The sequence below is a fragment of the Mesoplodon densirostris genome, chromosome 1 (assembly GCF_025265405.1).
Source record: "Mesoplodon densirostris isolate mMesDen1 chromosome 1, mMesDen1 primary haplotype, whole genome shotgun sequence".
Classification (NCBI taxonomy): domain Eukaryota; kingdom Metazoa; phylum Chordata; class Mammalia; order Artiodactyla; family Ziphiidae; genus Mesoplodon; species Mesoplodon densirostris.
This window is the reverse complement of record NC_082661.1, coordinates 179343380-179368676: the sequence shown is the minus strand read 5'-3', so window position 1 is coordinate 179368676 and position 25297 is coordinate 179343380. Positions and strand designations below refer to the sequence as shown.

Genomic DNA, 25297 nt, shown 5'->3' with positions numbered 1-25297 from the left:
TATTTTCCGTAGGTGGTGAGAGCTGGTGTCCACATGTCCTGAAGTCCTTCCTTTGTCTAGCCTGGCCCTGTTTGTCCTGGCACCGGATTTCACCCCCAACAGTCTCATGGTGTTTACAAGGGCAGAGCCTATGGCCAGAGCTTCCTTCCCAAACTGGGCTGCAGTAGCCCCGCTTTCTTTGTGGGTCTCCTTATTTCAGACTTGCCTAACACAGAAAAGGGAGAATTCAGACCAAAGTATCCTTTGGTGCCATTGGTGAAGAAAAGGATTGCAGGGCTGGTGGTTATTTTAGGGAGGACGTTTAAACTAAAGAAATAAATACTGTTTTCAGGTACCTCAGAAACACTGCTTTACGTGTAAATAATTGCTGGGTTAATTCTGAGTCATTCTTGGCTATTCCTTAAAACACATCCCTGAGGACCAGTCTGGGAAGAGACCCTCCTATTCAATTCAGACTCTCCCTTGTTCTGCTTTCACATGCTGTGTCAGCTTTGTTCCCCCCTCCCCTGTCCCACCTCCTTCTCCTGACTTTGCAGTCCTTTGCAGACCCATCTGACCTCCCAGACGCTCAGGCTCCAACCCATTGTGGCAGTATCAGGGTCCCCTTCTCCCGCACCTCCTATGCTCCATCAGTTCCACTCCTCTGCTCAGAAAGCATCCATGGCTCCCTAGTGCTTATATACACCCCCTACCCCAATGATAAGCCCACCTTATCTCTCTAGCTTAGTCTCTGACCAATATTCCACCGTGCTGTACTCCTTTTCCTTCAGTAAAATTGGGCTGCTCACCCGCCCTGCCTGTACACTAGTGTCTTACCTGTTCTCACCCACTCATGCTGTTCTGGTATCTTTGTTCTCTGTTTCTACCTGATGAACTCTTCACCCCTCCAGGCCTGCTACAGCATCCCCGCACAGTTCCTTCTGTCCTTCTCTCCCAACGTAGTTCTGCTGTTTGGTTACTGTGTTAACATAATGCCTGGTGTGTGCTCAGTGTATAATCCAGGCAAAACCACAGACTGGGACAAGTAATTTGTCTTCAAATGAGAAGTGAAAACAGACCTAGATGTATATACCTGCGAAGCTTTCTCCTTGGCCATCATCATTAATGATTTGATGTAGGTTCTACATGTGCTTGACAGCAAACCTCAGAGTGAGGCACTTACGTAGTGAAAGGAGCCTTTGTGGGTTTCCAGCCAGGGAGAACCTTCCCTGCCTGCAAACCCTACCAGGCAGCCTTCTTGACGTCTCCCCCTGGGTGGGTTACAGGCCACCCATCCTCAAAAGGCACGTGGCTGAAGTCAGTGTCTTTCCCCCACACCTGGCCCTTTCCCAATATTCCCAGTCCTGGGGAATGGTGCCATCAGCCCACCTGGGCTGGAACCTGGGCATCAGCCTGGACACCACCGTTTCCCTCCCATCCCCTTCACCACTGAGTCTCAGGATCCCACTCCACCGATTCCCTCCATCTCCACGACCATCACCCTTGTCAGGCTGCCACCATCTCTCACCTTACTCGCTGCAATAGCCCCTAACTGGCCTCCTCCAATACCCCTTCACCCCGAAGCCAAAATGGTTTTTTTTTTGTTTTTTGTTTTTTGCGGTACGCGGGCCTCTGTTGTGGCCTCTCCTGCCGCGGAGCACAGGCTCCGGACGCACAGGCCCAGCGGCCATGGCTCACGGGCCCAGCCGCTCCGTGGCACGCGGGACCCTCCCGGACCGGGGCACGAACCCGTGTCCCCTGCATCGGCAGGCGGACTCCCAACCACTGCGCCACCAGGGAAGGCCCAGAATGGTCTTTTTAAACTTAATGCATAACCCTAGTTAAAGCACTTCAGTGCTTTCTATCACCCTCAGTATAAAGGCCCAAATCCCTAATGTCATCTGCCCACCCCCCAAGTCTCCCTCCTGCCATTCTCCCTTCTGCATGCCCAGCAGGCTCCCTGGTGACACCCACGCTGCTGGTCATCTGATGACATTTGGATGGAGAGGCTGTAGGTGAAGGGAGCCACAGTCAAACCAGAGCGGGGACCTTGTGGTTTAGAAATCAGACAACTAGTCAATAAAGTTTGCACCCTGGGCTCCAAATGAAGGCACGTCCTGGAGCCTTTATGGCCCATTTCAGCCCCAGCTTGCCCCAGAAGAGGAGCTGGCTGTTGCCTTTGGAGAGGGCACCTGACTGTAAGGAAGCCCCCAGCCCTCATGGAAAAGGGAGGATCAGGGAACAGGCATGGGAAGGGCCATAGAGCTGGGGGCTAGGTGCTGCCCCCAAAGAAAACACTGCCCCCATCTGCCCCTGGAAGCGCCTCTCCTCTCAAGGACGTCAGCTTGGAGTTTTAGAGCCGCCTGGGGAATTCCCTAAAGTTAATTTCTTCCCCATTTCCTCTGGAAAGCACTTCCAGATCCCCAGCCCTCCTGGACAGCACTGATAATGTGTTTCTCCTAGATCGGCTCTGATAACACCCACCCGGGTGGTCGCAGAGATTTGTAGAGAAAATAAAAATAAGGAAATGGAGGGTTCCGGACAGGCAGTGTGCTGCGCCCGGAAGGGCCCTGGACTGGGAAACGGTCCCAGACCCTGAGGACTCTGAGCAGGTCACTGCCCTCTCTCTGGGCCTCAGTTTCCTCGCTGGCAAAGAGAGCTCAACACCTTTGAAGAACAATTTGGCAGAATCTGGTCAAGTGTGGAAAACTGCCCCCCTCCCAGCCACATCCTAGAGAAACACTCCCACGTGCTTAAGAGAGGGAAGGGTGTCCACATACTGTGTGTGCTACTGACAAAAGGAAAAGAAAACCTAAACGTTTGTCAGTAGCAGAGTGGAGACACAAATTGCAGTACTTTCATCAGTGAAATACCTTTTACACGGTGAGCACGGATGAACTTGACCTCCAGACCAAGCACTGCCATAGATGAATCTCATCCTATTGAGGGAAAAAGCAAATGAGAATATTTACAATATAATCCATTTATGTAAAATTAGAGACATATAAAACAACACCATGCATTGCTCAGGGAGTATATGCATAAGTAATCAGTATGTAAAGAAATGCATGGGAGAGGAGTGATGAACATCAAACTCAGTGGGGGGTGGGGAGAAGGTAGAGACTGGGGTCCCGGGGGGTTGGCTGTATTGGTAACTATTAAGCTGGATGGTGGGTATGCCAGGTTCATTATATTTTTTTGTAAACCTTTTTAAAGATATAATTCACCTATACAATTCATCTATCTAAAGTATACAGTTCAGTGGTTTCTAGTATATTCAGAGATGTGCAACCCTCACCAGAGTCAATTTTAGAACATTTTTATCACCTCAGAAAGAAACCCCATACCCTTTAGCAGTCATCCTCCATGACCCCAACCTTCCCAGCCCCAGGGAGCCACTAACCGATTTTCTTTGCTTTGGATCTAGTGTAATGTTCTCAAGGTTCACCCATGTTGTAGCGTGTGCCGGTATGTCATTCCTTTTTATTACTCAATAACACATCATGTTAAACCTTTTTGAATATCTACAACATTTCAAGATAAAACATTTTTTTTTTTTTTTCTTTTTGCGGTATGCGGGCCTCTCACTGTTGTGGCCTCTCCCGTTGCGGAGCACAGGCTCCGGATGCGCAGGCCCAGCGGCCATGGCTCACGGGCCCAGCCGCTCCGCGGCATATGGGATCCTCCCAGACCGGGGCACGAACCCGTATCCCCTGCATCGGCAGGCGGACTCTTAACCACTGCACCACCAGGGAAGCCCTCAAGATAAAACATTTTTAATCATAAGGTTGATTAGAAGATACTGTTGGATTAGAAGATGTTGAAGGAAGCTTTGGGCCTGACTCTGTAATACCTAATTGGCATTCTCCACCAACGAGGATGTGCCACTGCTTGGAGCTTAAGTCCCACGTGTGGGGCCTTTGCCACCTCTGGCAGCAATAGTGCCAGCCCTACCAGGACCCATGTCTAGGGGGCCAAGCCTTATTCAGCTGGACTCTAGCACCCAATCCCCCCTGGTTGCTGTGCTGCCCCCTTTCCCTTCCTCAGTGTCACCACCTCTGAGACGTCTCCCGTGACTCTCCCAGGCACAGCTGGTGGCCCTGGGAGCATCCAGGCATTGAGGGCTGACAGCCCTGCAAGGTCCTTATCTTTTCTGAGCATTGGTCTCCACCACTATAAATTGAAGGCACTAGGGCCCACCTGATAGAGATGAATATTCAATGAAATGTTATGTATCTATTATCCAGAGTCTTTGTCAGGATTTGCCTTTTTTTTTTAATAAGAGGCATATTTTAAAATTTATTTATTTATTTATTTATTTTGTTTATTTTGGCTGCGTTGGGTCTTCGTTGCTGTGTGCGGACTTCTCATTGAGGTGGCTTCTCTTGTTGGGCTCTTAAGCACACAAGTTTCAGTAGTTGTGGCACACGGGCTCAGTAGTTGTGGCTTGCAGGCTCTAGAGTGCAGGCTCAGTAGTTGTGGCACATGGGCTTTGTTGCTGCGTGACATGTGGGATCTTCCCAGACCAGGGCTCGAACCCGTGTCCCCTGCATTGGCAGGTGGATTCTTAACTGCTGTGCCACCAGGGAAGTCCCAGGATCTGTTTTCATATCTCTGTCTTCCCCGTTACAGGAGGATGACCCTGGGCAGGGCTGTGCTGTCTGTAGGGAGAAGCAATTGCCCGGCTTCAGTAGCCGTGGTTCCCAGTTGACCTGCCCCCGAGAATCAGGCTAACCCAGCGCCTAGAGGTGTGGGCTCTGAATTCCAGCATCCCCGGGGTCAAGTCCCAGAAATCCCATTCTACCCCTATTAGTCGTGGGACTGAGGATGAGTTACTCTCTTGACCTCAGATAAAATGGGAATAATGATAGTACCCACCTTATTGGACTCAACATGGGGCCTGACACATACTGGGCCCTTAATGATTGTCAGTTGCCATGATGATGATGATGATGATGATGATGATGATGATGAGTGGAAAAGGCTTTTGCCCAGTTGCATCCGGCCATGTGAGGTCCTGGAAGAGAATGCACGTCACGCACTGAAGGCAACACGGGAAAGTGGTTGAAGCCACAGAAGGTGCTCGCTCCCTCCCGCTTCCCTCCCTGCCCTGCTGGTGGCTAAGTCATTCCAACACTGACTTAAATTCTGGATACCTTTATACAGGACACGGGGCTCTGCGTTGCAGGATGCGAAGCGGGTGAGCTGCATGCCTGCCCCCAAAGAGGTGATGGCAGCATTTGTGGTGGGGTGGGAGCCCTCAGGGGGAACCCCAGCTCTCTATGCCTTGCTTTCGAGCGTCGGAAAGGCCACTTAACTGTCCCAAGAGAAGTTTCTACCACAGTGATGCTGAAGGAATGCCGGGTGCTGCTTTGCAGGAAAGGGGCAGTAAACCGGAAGGGCCATGGCCCTTACGAGAGGCTAGAAGGTAGGGCACGCTGGACATGTGGACACATCCCTCAGTTCTTCCTGGAGCCACCCGGCCGTGCACGCCCTTGCTGGAGCCCCACTCCTTGTCACAGCCCAGCCAGCCTCTCAACTACTCCCCGGCAGGTTGCTGTCCACCATCAAGGTGGCTTGGATGGTCTCTGACAGCAGCTAGTCTGACTGCCCACTTCGTACCTCGTACACCTCACTTCTTCCTCCCAGCCTCTCTCTGAGGTTAAGACTCACATGACCGTGTTTTCTAGATGAGGACTCTGAAGCTCAGAGCACTCCGCTCAAGGATACAGGGTTAGGAAGTGGCAGGGTTGGATCCTGAAACAAGCCCTGAAACGTCAGAAGTTACTTGCTTCTAGTGTACATCCTCCAGCCACCAGAGTGCTCCCTGAGAGCAAACTGAGGACTTGGCAATGGCCATAATGCTTGTCCAGGGAGGTGGTGTCAGATAAGGCTGGAGAACATTAATTAATAATGACAACAACATGTATGGAGGGCTTACTCTGTGCCAGGCTCTGTTATAAGCGCTTCATCACATTATCTCATTTAATCCTCATAATTACTTTATGTGGCAGTTACTATTATTATCTCCTTTGTACAAATGAGAAGACCGAGGCCCAGAGAGGTTATGTAATGTGGCCAAGCTCACAGAACTAGCGTGTGCTGGAGCCGGAATTATTTTAACCCAAGAAGTCTGACCCGGAGCAAACCAGAGCAGTGTCAGAATGCAGACTCGCTCTCCCTCCCTCTGTCTCTGTCACTTTCACTCACTCACTCCCTCAACAAACACTGGCTCTGTGCCATGCCCTGTCCTCAGGAGACTCAGAGGGGCTCACAGTCCAGGTGAAGGGATGCACAGGTAAAGCAGCAGCTGCTGCAGAGACCAAGGGCTCCGGTGGGGGCAGCCCTGCAGTGGGGGGCAGGTGGGTGCTCTGCGTGAGGCAGTCCAGCTGCAGTCTTGGGGTCACCTCTGTGAGGTGGGCCACAAGCAGGGCGGGGACCGATGCTGTTGACGGTGGCCTGCACAGCTGGCATTTGTACCTAAGGCCCTAGCCCAGGGGGGTCAGAAGAGACCCAGTAGCTCAGCTGCACCGGGCTCCTCGGTGAGAAGCAGGAGAGCCCCCCAGCTCTGCACGAGGGGGTGTGGCAGAGGTCGGTGGGAGTAGGGGAGGGAGAGAGGAGAGGATTCCAAAAGCGTCTGGCTCTGCAGTGGCTGAGTGGCAGAAGGGCTGGCCCTGGGCCTGCCTGCTCGTTCTTTCCAGCTCGCTTCGCGAACTCCTCTGCAGCCTGGCGCTCCTTCCCGGCCCCTCTGGCCTTTGCCGTCGGCGAGTATGTGGCAGGTGTGGCAGGCCTCAGGACACTGGAGTGGGAATGTCTCCCGTGGGCGGGGGGTGCAGCGAGAGGAACCGGGGGCGGCTGGTCTGGTGCCCCTGGCACCGCAGCCCTTGGCAGGAGAACGCCTCCGCCTGGTGGAGACCCTGGGGAGGCTCGTGGGGGCTGGAATGAGGGTCGAGCGGGCAGAGGGCTCCAGCAGTGCGGCCTGCCGCTTCAGCCAGCCCGAGTGGGGAGGAAATGCATGACCGCCTGGCGTGGAGCTGTGGGAGCGGGCCCAGCAGGCGTGGGTGTCTGAGTGGACGCCAGCTCTCCACACAGCTCTGCGCACAGCCACGGGGCCGCCTGGCGCACGGTGAGGAGGCCGGGGCAGCTCCCAGACCTCGGGGGGCAGCATGGACAGAGCAGGGGGCCGTGGGCTCCCAGCATGTTGGCGTGGGGGGCTGTCCCAGCCGTGCCTCCAGGTTCCCTCCCAGACACCTAGGGCCCGAGGGCTTCGGCGGCCGGAATGTTCTCTTCGTGGCCCTTCAGGCTTAGAAGCTGGTGCCTGTCCTCCTTGAATGAGCCCTTCCTCTCCCTCAGGCACTCGTGAGTCTGGACACTGTGGCCGCAGGGCCATTGCCATGGCCTCACCCAGTCATGGCGCCGGCACTGGCTCCGATCGGTGGGTCTCCGTGTCGCTATAGTTCCCAGTACTTGACAGCATCACCCCGGCTGCTTCGCTCTTTGCTGATTGGTGCCCAGAGGTGTTGACCGGAACATGATGTTCTGCTTTTACCTCGGGGAGTGGGGATGAGGAAGGGCAGATGACTCACTGGACTGAATGGACGCTGACTCTGAGAAACAACGCTGGAAGTTCACGGAGTTTTGTTTTTTTGTTTTTTTAATCTCTATCATGTTATTCTTTTGAAATCATGTGCCCTTGACTCTGGAAAGTCTGTTTAACTCTAGAAGAATCTGGCTCCCAACTCTTACAAGTATAATCCTGGCATCTGCCAAGTGCTCCCCAACTTAGCTGAGGAAGGAACAGGAGGGCCAGCTGGGCATTGAGCGAGGGGAGTGAAGAGCCTGTAAGGTATGGGGTGAGATCGGCCTAATTCTGGATCCTGACCAGGTACGGAAGAGGGGATTCCTGCAAGGACGGAGGGGGGCACATCTCCTCCTTACAGCCGCCAAATCCAGACCTCGACACCAAAGGGACATCGTCAGAGGCCACCTCGGGCAGGGAGGCAGCGGCAAACCCTTTCTTTGAAGGAACCTTCCCTGCGATCCAAACTTCACCTGTCATGTAAACACAGGAACAGAGCCCCACAGGTGGGATCGGTGTGTCCCACTGGTGACCCCTCCAGGTAGCTCGATGCTCTAGGAAGGAGCAGGACTCAAAATCCACCGGTGTCGTCCAACCTGTTCACTTTGTAGTTGGGGAAAATGCGGCTCTAGGAGGAAGAAAGGAACTTGCCCCAATCTACGCAGCCAGATGGGGAGTGGCCGCACTCTCTCCGCCATGTCTTGTCCTCCAAACGGGTCCCCAGAGGCACACCTGGGGCCACAGGGAGAGAGAACTTTTATGGAAACTGAGGCAAGGCGAAGGACTGTAAAATAGCCCGGTGGCCAGTGTCGGCCAACACCATAATGTGTCCTGAGGCCAGGAGCTCCCGCCAAGCTGGGTATCTGGTTCCGGATTCATCTGTCCATTAGACAGCCTGTCCTTCCTGCCAGAACAAAAGATGCTGTCATGTTCCTAAAGCTGATTGGCCCCTGAAGCCACCACCCACCACACGACTATTTCCAGGGATGAAGTCAGATCCAGTCTTCTCGACTCCTCCCCCGGGGCATGTGTCACTCACCCTTCTTGCCTCTGTGGAGGGCAGTAGGTTCCTTGAGAATTAGAAATCAGCCTTGACTCTCACTTCTTCTCCATCCTCTCTGCCCATCTCCTTGTAGGATGGACACCTAAGGCAGTAGGATCATCTTTCTATAGAACAACAACTCAAAGATTCTGCTTAAAAAAAAGGAAAGAAAGAAAGAAAGAGACATACGGAGAAGGGACAATGAGATGTTATTACCCAAAGGAAGCTCAGGCTGGGACCCATTTCTGATGTTCATTTTAGCAGCTGTGTGGTAGGGCTGGATGTACTCACAGCATTTGCCCACCTTGACAACCCCTGTGGATATGATGAGTCACTCTCTTGGTCTTGGGAAGCTCCAAGATCCCCCAGCCCTTCTCCATTCCTGTATGACCCAGTCCTTTTCATCCAGCCAGCAAAGGAGACCAGGGCCCTGTGGACTGGTTGCCCCTGGGCACTCCATCCACCAAGTCCTGGGCAAGGCAAGGTCTGCCCCTGCTCCGGGGCATCCAGGCAGCCCTTTCCTCATGTTGCAAGGGGCCACACATCCTGCTCTCATCCCTCCCAGACTCGTGTCAGAGCTGGACAGGCCTAGACAGGATCTAGTTTGAAGTCGGGCTTTATAGACAGAGTCTAAGACCCAGAGAAGGCAGGAGGTTCCTTCAGCCATGTGTGGAAGCATCTGGACTAATGAGTGGTGGGATTGTCTGCTGGCTGAGTTCCAGGATTTGACTGTGTTACAGTTACTGGGCAAGTGACTTAACCTCTCTGAGCCTCAGCTTTCTCATCTGTAAAATGGGGATAATGACACCATCTATCTCATTGCACTGCTGTGGGCACTGAGATGTAGGTAAAGCCCTCGGCATAGTGCCGGGCACAGGGGAGGTGCCTACTAAATGGTACTGAGCTGCTGTCACTCACCTCTCCTGAACACCCACCCAGTACTCTTTTTTTTTTTTTTTTTTTTTTGCTGTACATGGGCCTCTCACTGCTGTGGCCTCTCCCATTGTGGAGCACAGGCTCCAGACGCACACGCTCAGCAGCCATGGCTCACGGGCCCAGCCGCTCTGTGGCATGTGGGATCTTCCCAGACCGGGGCACGAACCCGCGTCCCCTGCATCGGCAGGTGGACTCTCAACCACTGTGCCACCAGGGAAGCCCCCACCCAGTACTCTTTTGACTGCCCACATTGCCTCTCCTCCTGAGCCTCTGAAACACCATTGCCCTGGGACCAGCCCTTCCAGAGGAATCTGTTTGAACAGCTGCCTGTTGGCTGCAGCAAATGCAGAAATCTCCACTGAGCCCCTGCTGTATACAGAGCACTGGGCACTCAGGTGGATACAACATTTGTAAAGGCCTCAGATCTGCACTGAGTCCTGGCTCTTGTGAACACGGTGTAGCCCTGACTCTCTGGGCCTCGGCTCCCGCATCTATAAAATGGAACTATGACAGTCTCACTGAGTGAGTCTCTCAGTGAGTGCATGTGTATGCAGCTCCTTTGAAAGCTCTAAAGTGAATTGCCATTTGCTGCAAACATACCAGTTGCTATTTTCATAATTTACACAAAGACAAGCAAGATCTTGTCTCCGCCTTCTAGAAGCTCATCTCCTGATTGGGCCCTAAGCAGTGTCCACAAGAATCATTTCAACACTTACATCCTGCAATGTGTACGTGCCAGCTGTGGCGTTTAGAGAGTGTGATGGTCTTAGAAGCCTCTCTGGGGCAGGTGACCCCTTCATTCATTCATTCTCAGGGGCAGGCACTGTGCTAGGCTCTAGGGATATAAGGGTCAAGTTGACTGACAGGCCTTGTCCTCCTGGGGCTTCCAGTCTAAAAGAGAGAGCTAATATAAAGAAATAAATAAGAAAATATCCATTGATTATTATGATGAAAATGAATCAAAAACCTATTTTCCATGGAGCCTGGTGGGGAGGGGGCAATGGTATCTGTTTGAAGGTGGGTCAGGGAAGGCCCCCATGAGAAGATGACATTTGAACTGACAAGAGGGACCCTGCCTTGTGAAGAGTTAACAAATTATTCAGAACTTGAAAAGTGCTTAGACTAAGCCTGGCATAGAACAAAGCACTATAAAAGTGTCTATTAAATTAACTAATTAATTAATTGACTGATTAATTCAGAGGATGGGGTGTGAGCATTCCAGTCGGCAGGAACAGCATGTGCAAAGGCCCTGAGGTAGAAATGAGCTTGGTGTGACTGAAGAAGAGAAAGAAGGTCAGAGTGGCCTGATGGAGTGAGTGAAAGGGAGAGAGGTCGTGCCGGCAGCCCTGAGGTGCCTTGCATGACTCTGGCCTGTGGGGTTTGTAAATTTCATCATTAGTGAACCAGGAAGCCAATGGAGGGTTTTAAAAGGGGAGCCACACACTCAGAGTACAAGTTACCTTCTTCTTGGCGTTGATAGAGAATGGACTATAGAGGCAGGGTGCTGAGGTAGGGAGAGAAGATCCTGCTGTGGGTGTCCAGGCAGTGGTGACAGAGGAGATGGGAAAAGTGGAGAGGCTTGGGCTATGTTTTGGAGGTGACATTGGCAGGCCTTGCTGCTGGGCTGCCTGCGGCGGGGAGAGAAAGAGAGAAGCCAGGCGAGACTGAGAGCTTTTTGGCTGGAGCCATTGCCTGGCTGGGCTGTGCAGGGCATGGGGCTGGCGCATGGCTGCAGCTCAAGGTGCCAGGTTCCTGGAGGCATGGCATCAGGCCTGGAAGAAGAAGCTGAAGGGACGGTCAGCGGCACTGAAGGCGCCGGTTACTTAGGGGCCCTATTATTTACATGCCCCCCAGCTGTGGCATCTGTTGGCTAGAGTGAGAAGTCGGTTGAATGGCCTAGTTTCACTTCCAGTTCATAAGTTCATGCCCGGTTTGTTAGGTGCAGAGAGGGGCCTGGGTTTGGGGAGAGGGAGAGACGGGCCTGTCTGCATGGTTGTGGGCATACAGCTTGTTGGCTGATGTGATGCAAAGGGCCCCCAGGGTAAAGATGTCCTGAGTTCCCCCTCCCACCGCACAGCTCATGGTGTATTTCCTTCAGCATTGACTCCGGACAGGCTAGGATGATAGGCCCCCTTTGAAACATGAGCGAGGTAAGTTTAGGACAAATTAAGGAAGTCCTACTTCTCACAGTGACTCAGGAGCTCAGGGGACTGCTTACCCCTTGAGGTGGTCCAGGCTGGGAATGTCACGGGATCCCAAAGGGATCTGGGGAAAAGGACAAAATGCAGAACCCTAAATGGCTCTGGAGAGGAAACCTGGGATCTGTGTGACCTTTAAGCTGACGTCAGGGAGGAAACCAGTCCCTTGAGGCTTGTGCTGGCAATGGAGTCAGGAACCTTCCTAATCGAGCTTCATACCCGCCCGGGCGCCAGAGCTGGAGGGGCCCCAGACTCTGCCCCACTCAGTCCTCTCCTTTTACCCAGGAGGACACTCCTCTGTCGTCCATCTGCCAGAAAGCCCGCAGTGGCGCCAGCGCCTTCACGACAAAGTCCAGCTCGGTCCCCATCTGGCCCCATCTCTCCCCACTGCCCCCCGCCCACCTTGCAGCCTCGCTAGGGCTCTCTCCCCCTTGCTCTGCCCTCTGCCAGGAACACTCTTGTTCCATCTTTGCCTGTTAACTCTCTCTTACCCTTCGGATTGGGCCTTAGTTGTAATCCCCATCCCCGACTTCCAGCCCCTTTCCCACCGAATGCTTCTGCTAAAAGCTTCCTCACAGCCTGCTGGTCCTCCAAGCAGACCCTTATCCCACTGCATCATCATGGCCTGTTTAAATGTCTGTCTCCCTCTGCACAGGCAGCTCTGTGCCCTCCCCAGCACCTGGCATGGAGTAAATACTCCACAAACCATCATTTAAGGCATCAGGCCCAGAGAACAGAATTGCCTCGCACACAATCACAATAGCATCCTTTTGCACATTCATCCGTGCATGCATTCAACTCGTGTTACCTAGCACCTGCTCCACGCCAGGACTTTCCTAGGTGCAGGGGACCCGAGGGTGTGCAAAGTAAGTCCCAGAACTTACCGTCTAGTGAGGGAGGCAACTCCATTGATCGCACTAGCAAATGTACAATTGCAGCGGTGACCAGTCCTACCAAAGGAAGTACAGGCTTTCATGACAAGCAAGAAAGAGTCCTCAGGGTCAGGGAGGTCCAGGAAGGTTCCCCGGGGAAGTGACACTTGAGGAGCAGAAACTGACCAGGCAGAGAGGGGAGGGAGAGGGTTCATTCCAGGCAAAGGGACCAGCATGTGCAAGGACACTGTGGTGGGCAAATGGCTGGCAAGAATGAGGAACAGGAGGCGCTGCATGGCCAGAGCAGGGAGCTCGGGGGCAGAGTGGCATAAGGTGAGATTTGGATGGTCGGCAGGAGCTGGAACACGGCTTGTGGACTATGTTAAGGTTTTTGCCTTTATCTTGAGAGCAATGGGGAGCCACCGAAGGGTACTGAGCAGAGCCATGACCTAATCCTATTGGCGCATTGAAAAGCTAAGACTGACTTCTGTACAGAGCAGAGACCAGAACGTGGGTGTCCTCACACCCAGTCCCTATGTGACATCCATATTCTGTACCCCCCCCCCCCCGCTGAGGTCAACACGTCTCTAAGGATTCTCTTCCCCTCTTCCCTCCCACCTCCTGAGCATTCATCTGCCCGTGCTTCTTTGGGCACTAACATTATCCCCACCCCGAATGCTGGCTTTCCACTGCACCGGGGTCTCTACCGTCTTGTCTCCAGCAGTCCCAGCAGGCTGTGGGTGCCCAGATGCTAACCCCAGTGTGCTGCCAGGGGACCAGTGTCCCCAGCAGCAGCCAGGGGGCAAGGACTGCATCACTCATGGTTTGCTCCTTCCAGGCCCTACTGTGCGGGGGTTTCAGACAGGGGCCACAGTGATTGGCCAACGCCATTTACACCGGAGCAGTGGCTCTCACAGGCCTCAGGTCTGCAAATATTGGAAGTCGGTGCCAGGACTAAATCTCCCCCATTGCCTGGGCTGCAGAAATGCAGTGAGAGTAAACTGTTTATATTCTCCAGCTGCGGAGCCTGTGACCAAAGGCCTCTTGCAAAGAAATCTTGGTTTGTGGGATGTGAGTGCTGGGGGATGTGGGATCATCTCCTCCATCACTCACTGTCACAGCAGGAGTGGAGGGCCCCGGGGAGGCCCAGAGTCTCACACAGAGCAATCACACTGCACAAACCGTCAGGATTCCACTGGTGGTCACAGAGGCCACCAGCCTGCACTGGAGCTGGTGTGATGATGCTAAGCTCCTCCCAACCGCACCCACAATCTGGGGCTGAGAAAAGGAGATGGAGTTAAAGCCTGGTGGCTCAAAGCATGGGTTTGAGGCCAGACAACCCTGGGTGCAAATACTGCCTTTATCACTTGCCGGCTGTGGGGTCTTGGGCGAGTTACACAGCCCCTTCAGTCTGTTTTCATTTACACTGAAATGTCCATTATGACGGCCACTAGCCACATGTGACTATGTTTAAACTAATTAAAATTAAAGTTTAGAATTCGGCTCCTGGGTCACACCAGCCTTATTTCAAGTGCTCATGTGGCTCGTGGCAGTTGTGTTGCACAGCACAGACATAGAACATTTCCATCGTGGCAAAACATCCTGCTGGACAGCTTTGATCTATAAAATGAGGGTGATGAGGAGACTTATCCTATGGATTTTGATAAGGATTAAATGAGATAATGAATGTGAAGCAAACTGACACAGTACCCCGAGTATGGTAATTGTCCACCGATGTTTACTGTGATGGTGAAAGTGGTGACAGGATTGGTGACAGTCTGTTCATTTCCACGTACATTCTCAACGGCCGGCTGCATTCACCAGGGAGGTGTTGCCATCCAATAAAAAGGGGCTGGAGCTAGGCATCAATACACCTGGGTTTATCTATCAATAAAAAGGTGCTTATCTTTTGCTCTTGGCCAGGCTCTGTGATAGGTTTTCGATAAGTCACAAACTGGAACAAGAAATGTCCTCATCTTCCAGGAGAGATGCCCACAAATAAAGTATAGAATGTAAAAAGCACCCAAGGAGAGTCAGAAGCAAAAAGGAAGGAATAGCAAGCCCTGAGGGCTTCCCAGAGGAGGCATCATTGGATCTAGGTCTTGAAGGAGGAGTGGGGCTTGATTTTTAGAGGGCAGGAGGGCAGCCCAGACCAGGGAGCAGCAAGTGCTAACACATGGGGCAGAAAAGCTGTCTGTGCAATGGAAATGATGGACAAGTCAGCATGGCTGGTGCAGAGGGCATGGGGCACAGGCCCGGTACTCAAATGCCAGACACTCAGGATTTATGGAATCAGTGATCCGAGGGAAGCTCATCACTGTGTCCGGCCCCCCGTGGGCCTCACATCTGCTCCGATTACACCTCCTTCTCTACCTGGATTTTACTGGGTCCGAAATGAAATTCCCCATTTTCCTCTTGAACCAGCTCATTTCTCTTGTATCCTCAGCCTCAGGGAAAAGCAGGCCGCACCACCCACTACCAAGACTAGAAACTTGACGCTGCTTCCACCCTCTCCCTCACTCCCCAACCCCCCATCCACCAGGCACCATGACCTACGGACTCAGCCTCCTTGATATTCCCCATTGTCTGCCCACCCCCCCTCCCCGCCCCCTAGCTCCTGCCACCGTCTTACTCCCACCCTCAGCCCTCCTGCAGATCCTTGCCACAGCGTGCTATCAATTGCCCCCTCCTCCATTCTGGTCCCTTCCCCCTACCCTCCAGTTTGCAGGTAGAACAGTTTCTCAAAACTGCCAACCCAATCAAGACCTCCCTTGCTGAGGACATTAAATGCCCCGGGATGCTCCCGAGATATCTCTTCTTGCTCAGCCTGGTCTTTTTCTACGTTCCAGCCACACCAACCTAGGCATTCCCTAACCCGCAAGCCTCCTTCAACCCTTCCTCTCTCTCAGCCTGCCCACCCTCCCCAGCAGAAATCAGCTTCGGGCCACCAAGCCTGGAAAGCTTTCTCTGCTTCCTGCGCCCCGTCCCTCCACCCTTTCTCAGCACTACCCCTTCTCCCTCCATTTCAGCCTTCCTCCCCATCGACTCTGACGTCCACCTGCATGAGAATCAAACACTGTTTAAACATGCAGGTAGATGCCCAGGGCCCACACCAGACCTTCAGCATCAGAATCTCCGAGGGTTGGCCTAGAGCCCTGCATTTAGGTGGGCATTTCCAGGTCACCCTTCTGCCCACTGAGGTCTGAACACCGCTGCTGTCTCTACGGTTCATTTTAGTGCATTGTTTTGTTCTCATCTCTCTTTTCCCCGCTGGACGGCGCATTCCTGGGGACAGGAGCTAGGGCAGGGACAGGAACGGTGCCTTGCTATCTGTTTCCCCAGTGCCCTGCACAGGGCCTGGCCCAGAGCCCGTACCCAGGCAGTTCTGAATGAACCATTCCTGGACGTGGCGCGGATCCTGTGCCCCCCTCCTTCCAGCCTGTGCCGGAAATAACCTTTTATGAAGGCTTTTGTGAGTGGTTTGTGATCTCTCTGGGAGACCATGCAGGTTTCCCTTGGTTACAGGGGAACCTAGATGAAGGGTGGTACAGCCCTTGGAGACGAGAGGCCGGGGGTCCCCCCAGAACAGGGAGCCTGGATGAGGCAGGGGTCTATCATGTTAGAGGGGGGTTAGGGGAGAGTGTCCCGGTTCCTAATCAACAGGAAGGGCCTTCTTCCTCCAGGATCACTTTTCAGCCCAGCTGCTTGGACATAACCTGAGCTGGGGTTGGGACCGTGGGGGAGGGGTAATGACAGACAGGCTGATAGGGAGGCCAGCAGCTGGACAGGCAGCACGTGGCCCTGCAAGCCTGCCCAACTCCCGCACACCCCCAGTTCCCAGGGAAAGGCCAGTCCAGGGAGAAGGCTCCGCTGGTAAGCACATAACACCCTCCTGCCCCCCTCCCCCAGCCCTTTCCTTCCCTCCTTCTGCTCTCTCCAACCTCAGGGACATTCAATCCTCCCTTTGATGGACAGCCAAGAAAAGACTTCTTCCACATCCTAAATTTGTTAGCACCAGCTAATCATCTTAACCTTCCTCCCTCCTGCGCTCCCAACAGGTGCCTCCTTAAAGACGCAGGGTGCTTTTTTGAATCTCAGCAGGGAGCCCCAGGAGGGACCAAATCCCCCACCCCCACCCCGAGACATCCCTCCTCTGTGCAGTGGCTCCTGGTGAAAGCTGGTGTGCAGGCATTTGGGGTGGGGGCAGTGGCTGCAGCTCTGCTGCTTGGAACCCTCTGGTTCCCCCTCCATCATTCTTAGCCGGGGCTTCCCAGTGGGAGCTGCGGTTCTCCTTAGGGGCTCACCCGCAGGGTGCTGCTGGAAAACTGAAGCCAGGCAAATCCCAGGCAAGCGGGTGACTTCTGTTGCCCAGACACTCCTCCTTGCCTCTCTCCTATTTTCTCCTCTTCTCTCACGCCCCTCTCTCCTAGCCCCTTCCTCCTCCTCCTCATGACAGCCACCATCTATCTACTGCAGCTGTACAGCGTGCCAGGACCCATGCTTGAGGCTCGGCTCCAGCTCCTCTAGAACTCCAGGAAGTAGACATTCTTATCCCCATTTTACAGATGAGAAAACTAAGGCTCAGAGCGGTGAAGGAATGTGTGTATATGAAGTCATCCCTTAAGCGTCAGGGCTGGAGATTGGACCCAGGCCTGACTCAAGAGCTGTACTGTTGACCACTGTACCATCCTGTCTCCAAACACACACATCCACACTGCTCACACGTGCACGTGCCTCACGTAAAAGTGACCTACTGTGATCTGTTCAGTGAAGTTGCCCCTGTAAATACCTCATACAGGACCAGGCACATAGTAGGTCCTCAACACGTGAGTGCCCCTGCCTCCATCCTGTCCCCGCACCTCTCTCTCTCCCCTTTCTCCTTCTCTCCCTGCTTACAACCCAGGTGAGAAGAGCCAGGACAGAAGAGAATGTGGCCCTGACCTCATCCTGGCCGTAAGCCTCCCAATAAATAATGGGACTGTGTATAAGCCTCTGGCTCTGCAGCATCTCAGCTCAGGAGGACAGGCGTTTACAGGGGTTAGGAGCCCCGGGAGGGAGGGACACGGGCTCCTGCCTAGGCGGGGGAGGGGCCCTGGATCACTCTCCCTTTACCCTCCCCATCTGTGGCCCATAAAAGCAACCAGGCAGGCCCCGCAAAACCAGCCAAGAACTTAAAGAAAGTTCAACAGGTTCTTCCCCTCAAGGTCCTCAGTGGGGTGGGACTGGCCCACGGGGAGGGGGCTGGGGAGGAGGCCCTCTGCCTGCAGAGGGCCGCATTCTGACCCACAGGCATGAGAGCACCTTCTGAGAGCCAGTGTGCTTGGAACTCAGGCAGGAAACACAGCCCTTCTTGCCCCCTGGCTCCAACCACCTTCCCCTTCCTAGCCTGTCTGGGTTCTAAGAGTGGGGTTGTCTAGGCCTGATGGATTCTAGGATCATTTGCTCAGGTTCTCTAAGTCGGAAGGTGAGGGAGCCCCTGGGAGCATCTGAGACAGGGGGCTCTGGGGGAGGGGGCAGGACAAACGCAGAGGTTGCCAAGAAGGTGGATAGATGGCCAAAGAGTATCACGAAGCCGTACAGCTGAGGTTGCTGACAAAGTGTGAGTGAACTGTGGCCTGAATTGAATTAAAATCAACCCATAGCAAACATCCTGACCCATATGGTGGCCGAGTAACAAGAAGTAAAGCTGCCATTTACCGAATACTTATTCAGTGCAAGACCCTTGCATCCATATGTCCTGCCCTCATGACAATCTTACAAGCTGCTACTACTAGTTCCATTTATAAATAAGGAGACTGAGGCCCCGAAAAATTAAAAGAAACTTGTGGGGGGCTCCATAGCTACTGAGAGTCACTGGGATTTGAACCTAGTTTGGCTGGGTTTGGCTCTGTTTGGCTCCAAGGCTCCAAAGCTCATGGCTCCCAGTGTTATAAGAAATGCTGAGAGTGTAAACAAAATCCCCCTCAGTGAAAGAGGGAAGAGCCCGACAGGTGTGGACTGATTTTCTGTCTCACGTGGTTGGCATCTGATTCACCTGTCTTCCCCACTCCAGACTTCCGTTGTGTCTTTCTGGGGACAGATGGACAAGGATGTTTCATTGAACAAGAAGGGGATCCCCCTCCTCTTATAAAACCCGAACGAAGCATCCCCCACAGAAGAAACAACCAGCACCAGTGGGGAGCTTAAGGGCAAGAAAATCTACACCACCACCCCCGACACCCCCCATCCAACAGCTCTCCTTATCCCTACGTACCACGGGCAGTGCGGACATCTGCACAGCTAAGGGCTGCCACATCCAGCCGGCATTTGCCCCTGCAACACCATCCCCACGGGGTATCCTGCTGTTGCCATGGTCCCCAGCTGCCCAGGGTACCATGCCCCACTTCTCTGCCTGAGTCACACAGGCAGTTCATCTCCATATTCCCCTGGGGCTCAGATGGACTGAAATTGCCTTAACAATTTTACCAAAAACAAAGAGAGGGAATTCCCTGGCAGTCCAGGGGTGAGGACTCTGTGCTCTCACTGCTGTGGCCCGGTTCAGTCCCTGGCTGGGGAACTAAGATCCCGCAAGCCACTTGGCGTGGCCAAAAAAACCCCCCCAAAAACAAAGAGAAATATTAAGACCATTTTTCATATGTCTTGGAGTGTTAAAAGGTTCTTAAATCATAGTGCCTACAAGGAACAGGTTCCTGACCCTAAACCCGCAGAAAGTCACGTGCAGGCCTCAGACCCATTGTCCCACCAGAGACAAGATGGGATTTCCCTCCCCTTGAATTCCTTTCCTGCTTCCTCCAGGATGGCAGCTGGGGGCTGGTACAGATGCCCTGGTTACCTGACCAGGTGCTTGAGGGGGACTCGGGCAGCAACGGTAACTCACCGTTTCCTTCCGCCCCAGCACGGAGCCCACAGGCAGGGATCAAGCTCGGCAGCCCTTCTGCCCCGTCTTTGGGAAGGGTTGTGGAATTATTGCCTCACGATGGTAGGTTTCTCCTCTTGTTTTTTTTTTTAACAAGAGGAGAGGATGTTGTTTCTCTTTTTTCACATCTCTTCTTCATCCTGGCCCCAGCCCTACCAGCATCCCTGCCACCAACCCCAGCCCCTACTCTGCACACTTTCTGACCCTAGTAGCATGGGGGTCCTGTTTCTTCAGAAGCCAACTGTGTAGTCTTGCGTCATGTTCAGGGGCTGCTGACATGGCTGGAGTCTCCTGACATCTTCCCAGGCTGCCTCAACCTGTCCCCAGGGCAGGTCACCACTGTCATTTTTATGGGCGTTTTTCCCCATCTGCTGAAGTCACAATGTTCCTGACCTCTTTCCAGGCCTTGCCCATTGTACACTGCCTTCAGGGGATTTCAGCTTCCCTGAGTTGTCCTGCCCCAGTGCCTGGGATGTGCTGTGGTCCCACAGCCAGCTCCTGAGTGAGGTCAGAGGTCAGGAGAGTAGCTTGGATTGACCATCCTGGGCTCCAGTGAATGATTTATTAGCCACTGTCTCCATTAGGGGCTGTTAGCACATCAAAGCAGTATTTGTAGAGCCTGGTGACTATGACAGACATTAGATGGTAGCTGTAGCTATACCATAACCTGCCCCCCCAGGTGAGGTGGAGGTTGAGAGAAGAGAGTGTCACTTTGGTTCTTGACTACAGCAAAGGCGAGATGAGACCCAGATGTCCACGTTCCTTAGCATGAACTTGTGCTTCAATGCATGACATCCTGTGTTCGGAACTCGGTGAGTTTTGGCTGCACAGGGCAGTACAGGCAAAAAGAGTGGATTCTAGAATCAACAAGATCTGGGTTCGCATCCCAGTTCTGGCATCTGGGAGCTGTGGGAAGTTGGGCTCATTATGGTGTCTCTCAAAGCCCAGGCTTTGCTTCTAGAAGGATGAGGATTACAGTGCTGCTCCTAGAGGCCTGGTGAGGGGCCCTGGGACCACATGTGTAAACCACGTGGCACAGGAGGGCACTCAGTGAATATGATTTCTCACCCCTTGGGGCATGTCCAATGTGAGGGCACTTTGGGGACCTTCCGGGGCCCACCCTCGCTCAGAGGAGGCTGCCTTCTGGTCAGGGCTGTGCTTGACTTAGTGCTGTCATCATGGGGACTACTTGATGCTCTGACTCCTCCACTGTCTCCCACTAGTGAGCAAAAGGACCAGCTGCTCTCCTGTGATGCTGAGGGGCTGAGGCAGACTGGGTGCCCTGGAAAGCTGGCTTTGAAACGGGTGACGGGAAGGGAAGGATGCAGGAGTGGGCAAAGGGAGAAGCTAAGCTGCGGTGTAGTCTCAAGGAAGGCCCAGCCCACCCCGGGGAGCTCTGGAGCCGGGATGGCCCTTCGGCGCTGTCCCAGGTTGGGCTCGGGGGCTGGCCTGCTGTGGCGGCCTTGGACAAAGGGCTTCTCTTCAGCCAAGGCAATCCTTGAAAAGAACTGACGGTGAGGGCTCTGTGCCAGCAGCACCTCTGCCTTCCCTAAGGGAGCCACGCATCCCCCAGGGAAATGCCAGGTCCCGGGGAGTTTCTGGGGCATTCCTGTATATGCTTCAGAACTTGTGGATTCGTCAGACTCAGTGACTATGTCTGTTCCCCTTCAGCTCTGGCTTTGGAGGATTCCTCAGGCTCAGAAAAGTGGGAGAATCAGGGGGAGCTCTTCCCGAGCCCAGTCCAAAGTCTGGACACCTCAGGGGTTTCCCAGTACACTTCGGACAAACGCCATGCTCCTTGCTCTGGCCTTCCAGATCCTTTGAGCTCTGGCCCCCGCCTGCCTTTCCTGCCTCATCTCATGTCAATCTCTTTTTTTCCTCCCAAAGCTCTAGGGCAGAGCTGCTAATAGAACTTCCTACAGTGATGAAAATATTTTATACCTGTACTGTCCAATACAGTAGCCGTTAGCTATATGTAGCTATTGAATACTTGAAATGTGGTTAGTGAGACTGAGGAACTGAATTTTTAATTTTATTTAATTCTATTTTAATCTTAATGGCCACAGGTAGCTAATGGCCACTGAATTAGATATCACAGCCCCAGCTATAAGATCTTTTTTCTGTTTCCCAGACACCCAAGCTTGTTCCTACCTCAGGGCCTTTGCACTTTCTGTGTGGCTTGAACGGAATAATCATCCCTTGGATCCTCTCACACTGGCTCCTTCTCGTTTTTTAAGTTCCAGCTTAGTATCACCTCCTCAGAAAGGCCTTCCTCCACCATCTAAGCTAAAGCATTTTCTCATTTTCTCAAATTCCAGCCTCTCTCCAGTACATTACCATATTTTAACTTCAAGGCAGTTATCAATGCCTGGATTTTTCTCATTTATTTCTGGTTTTTGTTTTTGTTTTTGTTTGTTTTCTTGTTTGTTTTTTGTCTATTGCTTGCAACTAGAAAGAATAATGACAATGTAAAATCTAATATTTACATACTTCTTACTGTATGTTAGGTACTGGTTTAAGTGCTTCACGTATATGATCTCACCTAATTGTCACAGCACCCCCATGGTAGGTATTGCTTTACCCCCATTTTACAGATGAGGATACTGAAGCTCAGAGGTCGACTTGCCCAAGGTCACACGCCAGGACTCTGTCTTTTTCACCTCTGTAACCCCAGCACCAACTTAGCACAGACACAGAAAGCAAGAGCTCCATAAGAAACCATTGACTGTGGGCTGGCTAGGACTTTGCTGGGTGGGGAGGCTGGGCTCGTGTGAGCTCAGGATTGGCCTCCAGCCCTGGGTGTGGGCACCGGCCCTGCAGTTCTGTGGAACCCCAGGCTGGAACAGTGGGCTGGAGGTGAGGTCCTGGGTGGTGCTGAGTGTGGCCTGCAGTCATACCCACCCAGTCCTGGGAGCCCCCAGTGGGCTGAGTGGGGAGAGCGGTGGGGACTGGCTGGGCTCAACTTAGAAACGTTCCTCCTGGGCAGTGAAGTGATACTCTCAGCCAAGGTGGACTCGTAGCAACTGAGGCAGGGGCTGGGCCAGGGACTGGGGCTGAGCTGGGGCTGAAGCTGCTCAGCCTGTGTTTATTGTGCTTTCCCGGTGCCTCGGGCAGAAAGGGACCAGAGCTTTGGAGACCACCCAGCCTTTCCCTGCACAGAGCTCTCACACAGCTTGCCCTCCCCACCGAAGCCCTGGCCTCAGGCTGTCCAGCTGCAGAGGGTAGGGTGGAGGGGCTGGGTACAGTGGGTAGAGGCTTCTCCACTGTGAGCTCCTTCATGCGGATCAGCACCTAAGACAGCCTGGGCTCCCGGGGTGCCCTGCCCCCTCTAAACAGCATCTTCTCTTAATTGAAAAGTCAGGTAGGGCCTCCTGTCGGAAGGCGACCTTCCATGAGGAGGGGACACTGGTGGCCACCAGAGAGGCTTCAACCTCTTGATGCCGTGTCCCCATTTCCTGTGGGCTCCGCAGCCCACCCCTTGTCCATGTGCAGCCCCCCGCCCCTGCAGGGAGGGCTTATGGGTGTGCAGGAGCTTTGGACGAGGAGCCTGAGAGGCAAGCATCGGTTCCATCGAGGCCTCTCTTCTGCTGGGTGGCCTGGAGTAGCCTTCTTAACCTCCCAGCTGGGGTTCAGTGCTCCAGAACTCTCAAGGGTTTATACACATGTGAGGTCAAAAGCAAGGGCAGAAAGTCAGAGCGATGTTCATACAAGGTTTCATGTCGACTCAGTAGTCTCACTTCCTTAGCCTAAGAAAATAATTTATCACAAGAGAGGTGCTAAAGGCACAAAGTTATTCATCATAGCATAAAATACAAAAAACAGAGACTTCCAGATGTAGAGCCAACAAATCTAGGCCAATCATGCTATACTGTGCAGCCATTTAAAAAATGTCGCTTGGAAGGCGGCACAAGGGTAGGAATGCGATTACCCTGTCATGTGAAGTGAAGAAAGCAGCATCCCCTATTGCGTGCTCGCTAATTGCAACCCTGCCTAGGCATGCATGGGGAGGAGGATCAGAGGGGAGAAGGGAAAATGGAAACAGTTGTGTGAGAGCAGGGGGCTGGGGGCTGATGCTTTTCTTTCACGAAATGTCCTTTAATGTTCCTAAAGAGCTGTTATAACAATAAATACATGTCAGAAAAACAAACCAAACTTTTTTTAGAAAGCAAAGCCAAATGCAAGATCCAAAGGGTTTTCACTCTTCTCAGCTCAGACGTATCCAGTTCCTTGGCCCCTGTTCACCTCAGTACGCTGCAGCCTCAGCACAGACATACGAGGTCACCCAACTCGCAGTGCAAACCAGGTCCGACCCCCAGCCTGTCTGGGTTAGGATATAAGACCACAGAGCCCAACTTCATCCTTGATTTTTCCTTCTGCCTCTTCTCCTATCACGTGTTTAAGGCCCTCTCAGTTCAGAAGATAGTGGTTTCCGTCTATCTCTGCTTGCCACCAGACTGTGGTTAGCATTTCTACATCTTCAGTTTATGAAAGTTCTTTGACTGGCAGTTGTGCTAAGAGCCTGGCCAAGGATGGCAAATATGTTTCCTCATGGGAGCCAGCTGTGATTGATTGGTTGTGGCTGCCACAAGTAGGAGAAGCAGCATAGAAATAGATTGGTTATGTCTGCCACGGGCCCTGGATAGATGAGTAGCGAGGGGTACATATCCCAGGCAGTTGCTATTCCAGAGTAGTCTGGTACTACAAGTAGGGCTCTGACATCTGGGCTTCCATCTCAACCCTGCCAGTGCTTCCCTGAAGAATCTTGGGTACTGAACAACTTTGTCCTGTATAAGGAAGAGAGGATGTGCCCTTACTTAGGCAGTGTGCTGTGTGGAAAGAGGATGGACTTCTCAGTCTGATGGACCCAAGAGAGAATGCCACCTCCATCATTTTTAGTTATTTGACCTTGGAAAATCTATTTAACCTTACTGAGCCTTGGTGTTTTCATCTGTAAATTAGAATACATGCAGATAAGATGTGTTATGAGGATTAGAAATAGTGAATAGGAAATGCCCAGTCTACTGTCTGGCACACACTAGCTGTTATCCTGTTCAGAGGGTTTGGTGGTACCATCCAGGCAGGTGGCATGGAAGAAAAGGCCCATGCCGGGTTGCCAGCCTGCTGCCCCTGAGGCTATGTATGTCGTTAGGGCTAACTGGCCCACAATTACATATGCACACCTTAACCATGACCTTGTGGGCAGATAGCACAGCTGCTTTAGACGTAATTGAGAGACAGAGACAAGCAAATTTTTCACTTGATTATGCTGTTATAAGTTAAAACAGCAGTCCCCAACCTTTTTGGCACCAGGGACCGGTTTCATGGAAGACAGTTTTTCCACGGAACGGGGCTGGAGTTGGGAGATGGTTCAGGCTGGTAATGCAAGCGATGGGGGTTGGCGACCCCTGAGTTAAAACACTCTGTATTATGACCAAACATTAACATTTATTAATTATTCATCACAGTATATATTTTTAATTGTGTGCATTTTAAAGTAAGATTTAAGAAAAATAGATACCCAGGGCAATTAAGCACCTCATTAATTGTTAATCTCAGTCACTGCTCAACATAACCCTGCTTTACCTCCAAGCCTGAGTAAAACTCAACGTTCTAACTCACCTGCCACCCTAAGGCTCGGGCCTTGTTCAGTGCTAGTCGTCAGTTCTGGGCTTCCATGCCCAGCGGGAGGAGGAAGGCAAAGAGGGGAGGGACGTAAACATGCTTGAAGGTGACATAACTAAGCAATTCCACACTTGGTTAAAGCTAACTCTCAAA

General features: G+C 52.7%; 1 protein-coding gene across 1 annotated transcript in view; it reads left to right on the top strand.

Annotated features, from left to right (window-relative positions):
• The window catches only part of COL13A1 (collagen type XIII alpha 1 chain), a 148498-nt gene that overhangs the window by 26507 nt on the left and 96694 nt on the right, over positions 1-25297 (top strand). The window contains 1 exon segment of the mRNA XM_060092192.1: positions 22888-22895. Coding sequence (XP_059948175.1) covers positions 22888-22895 — 8 coding nt within the window.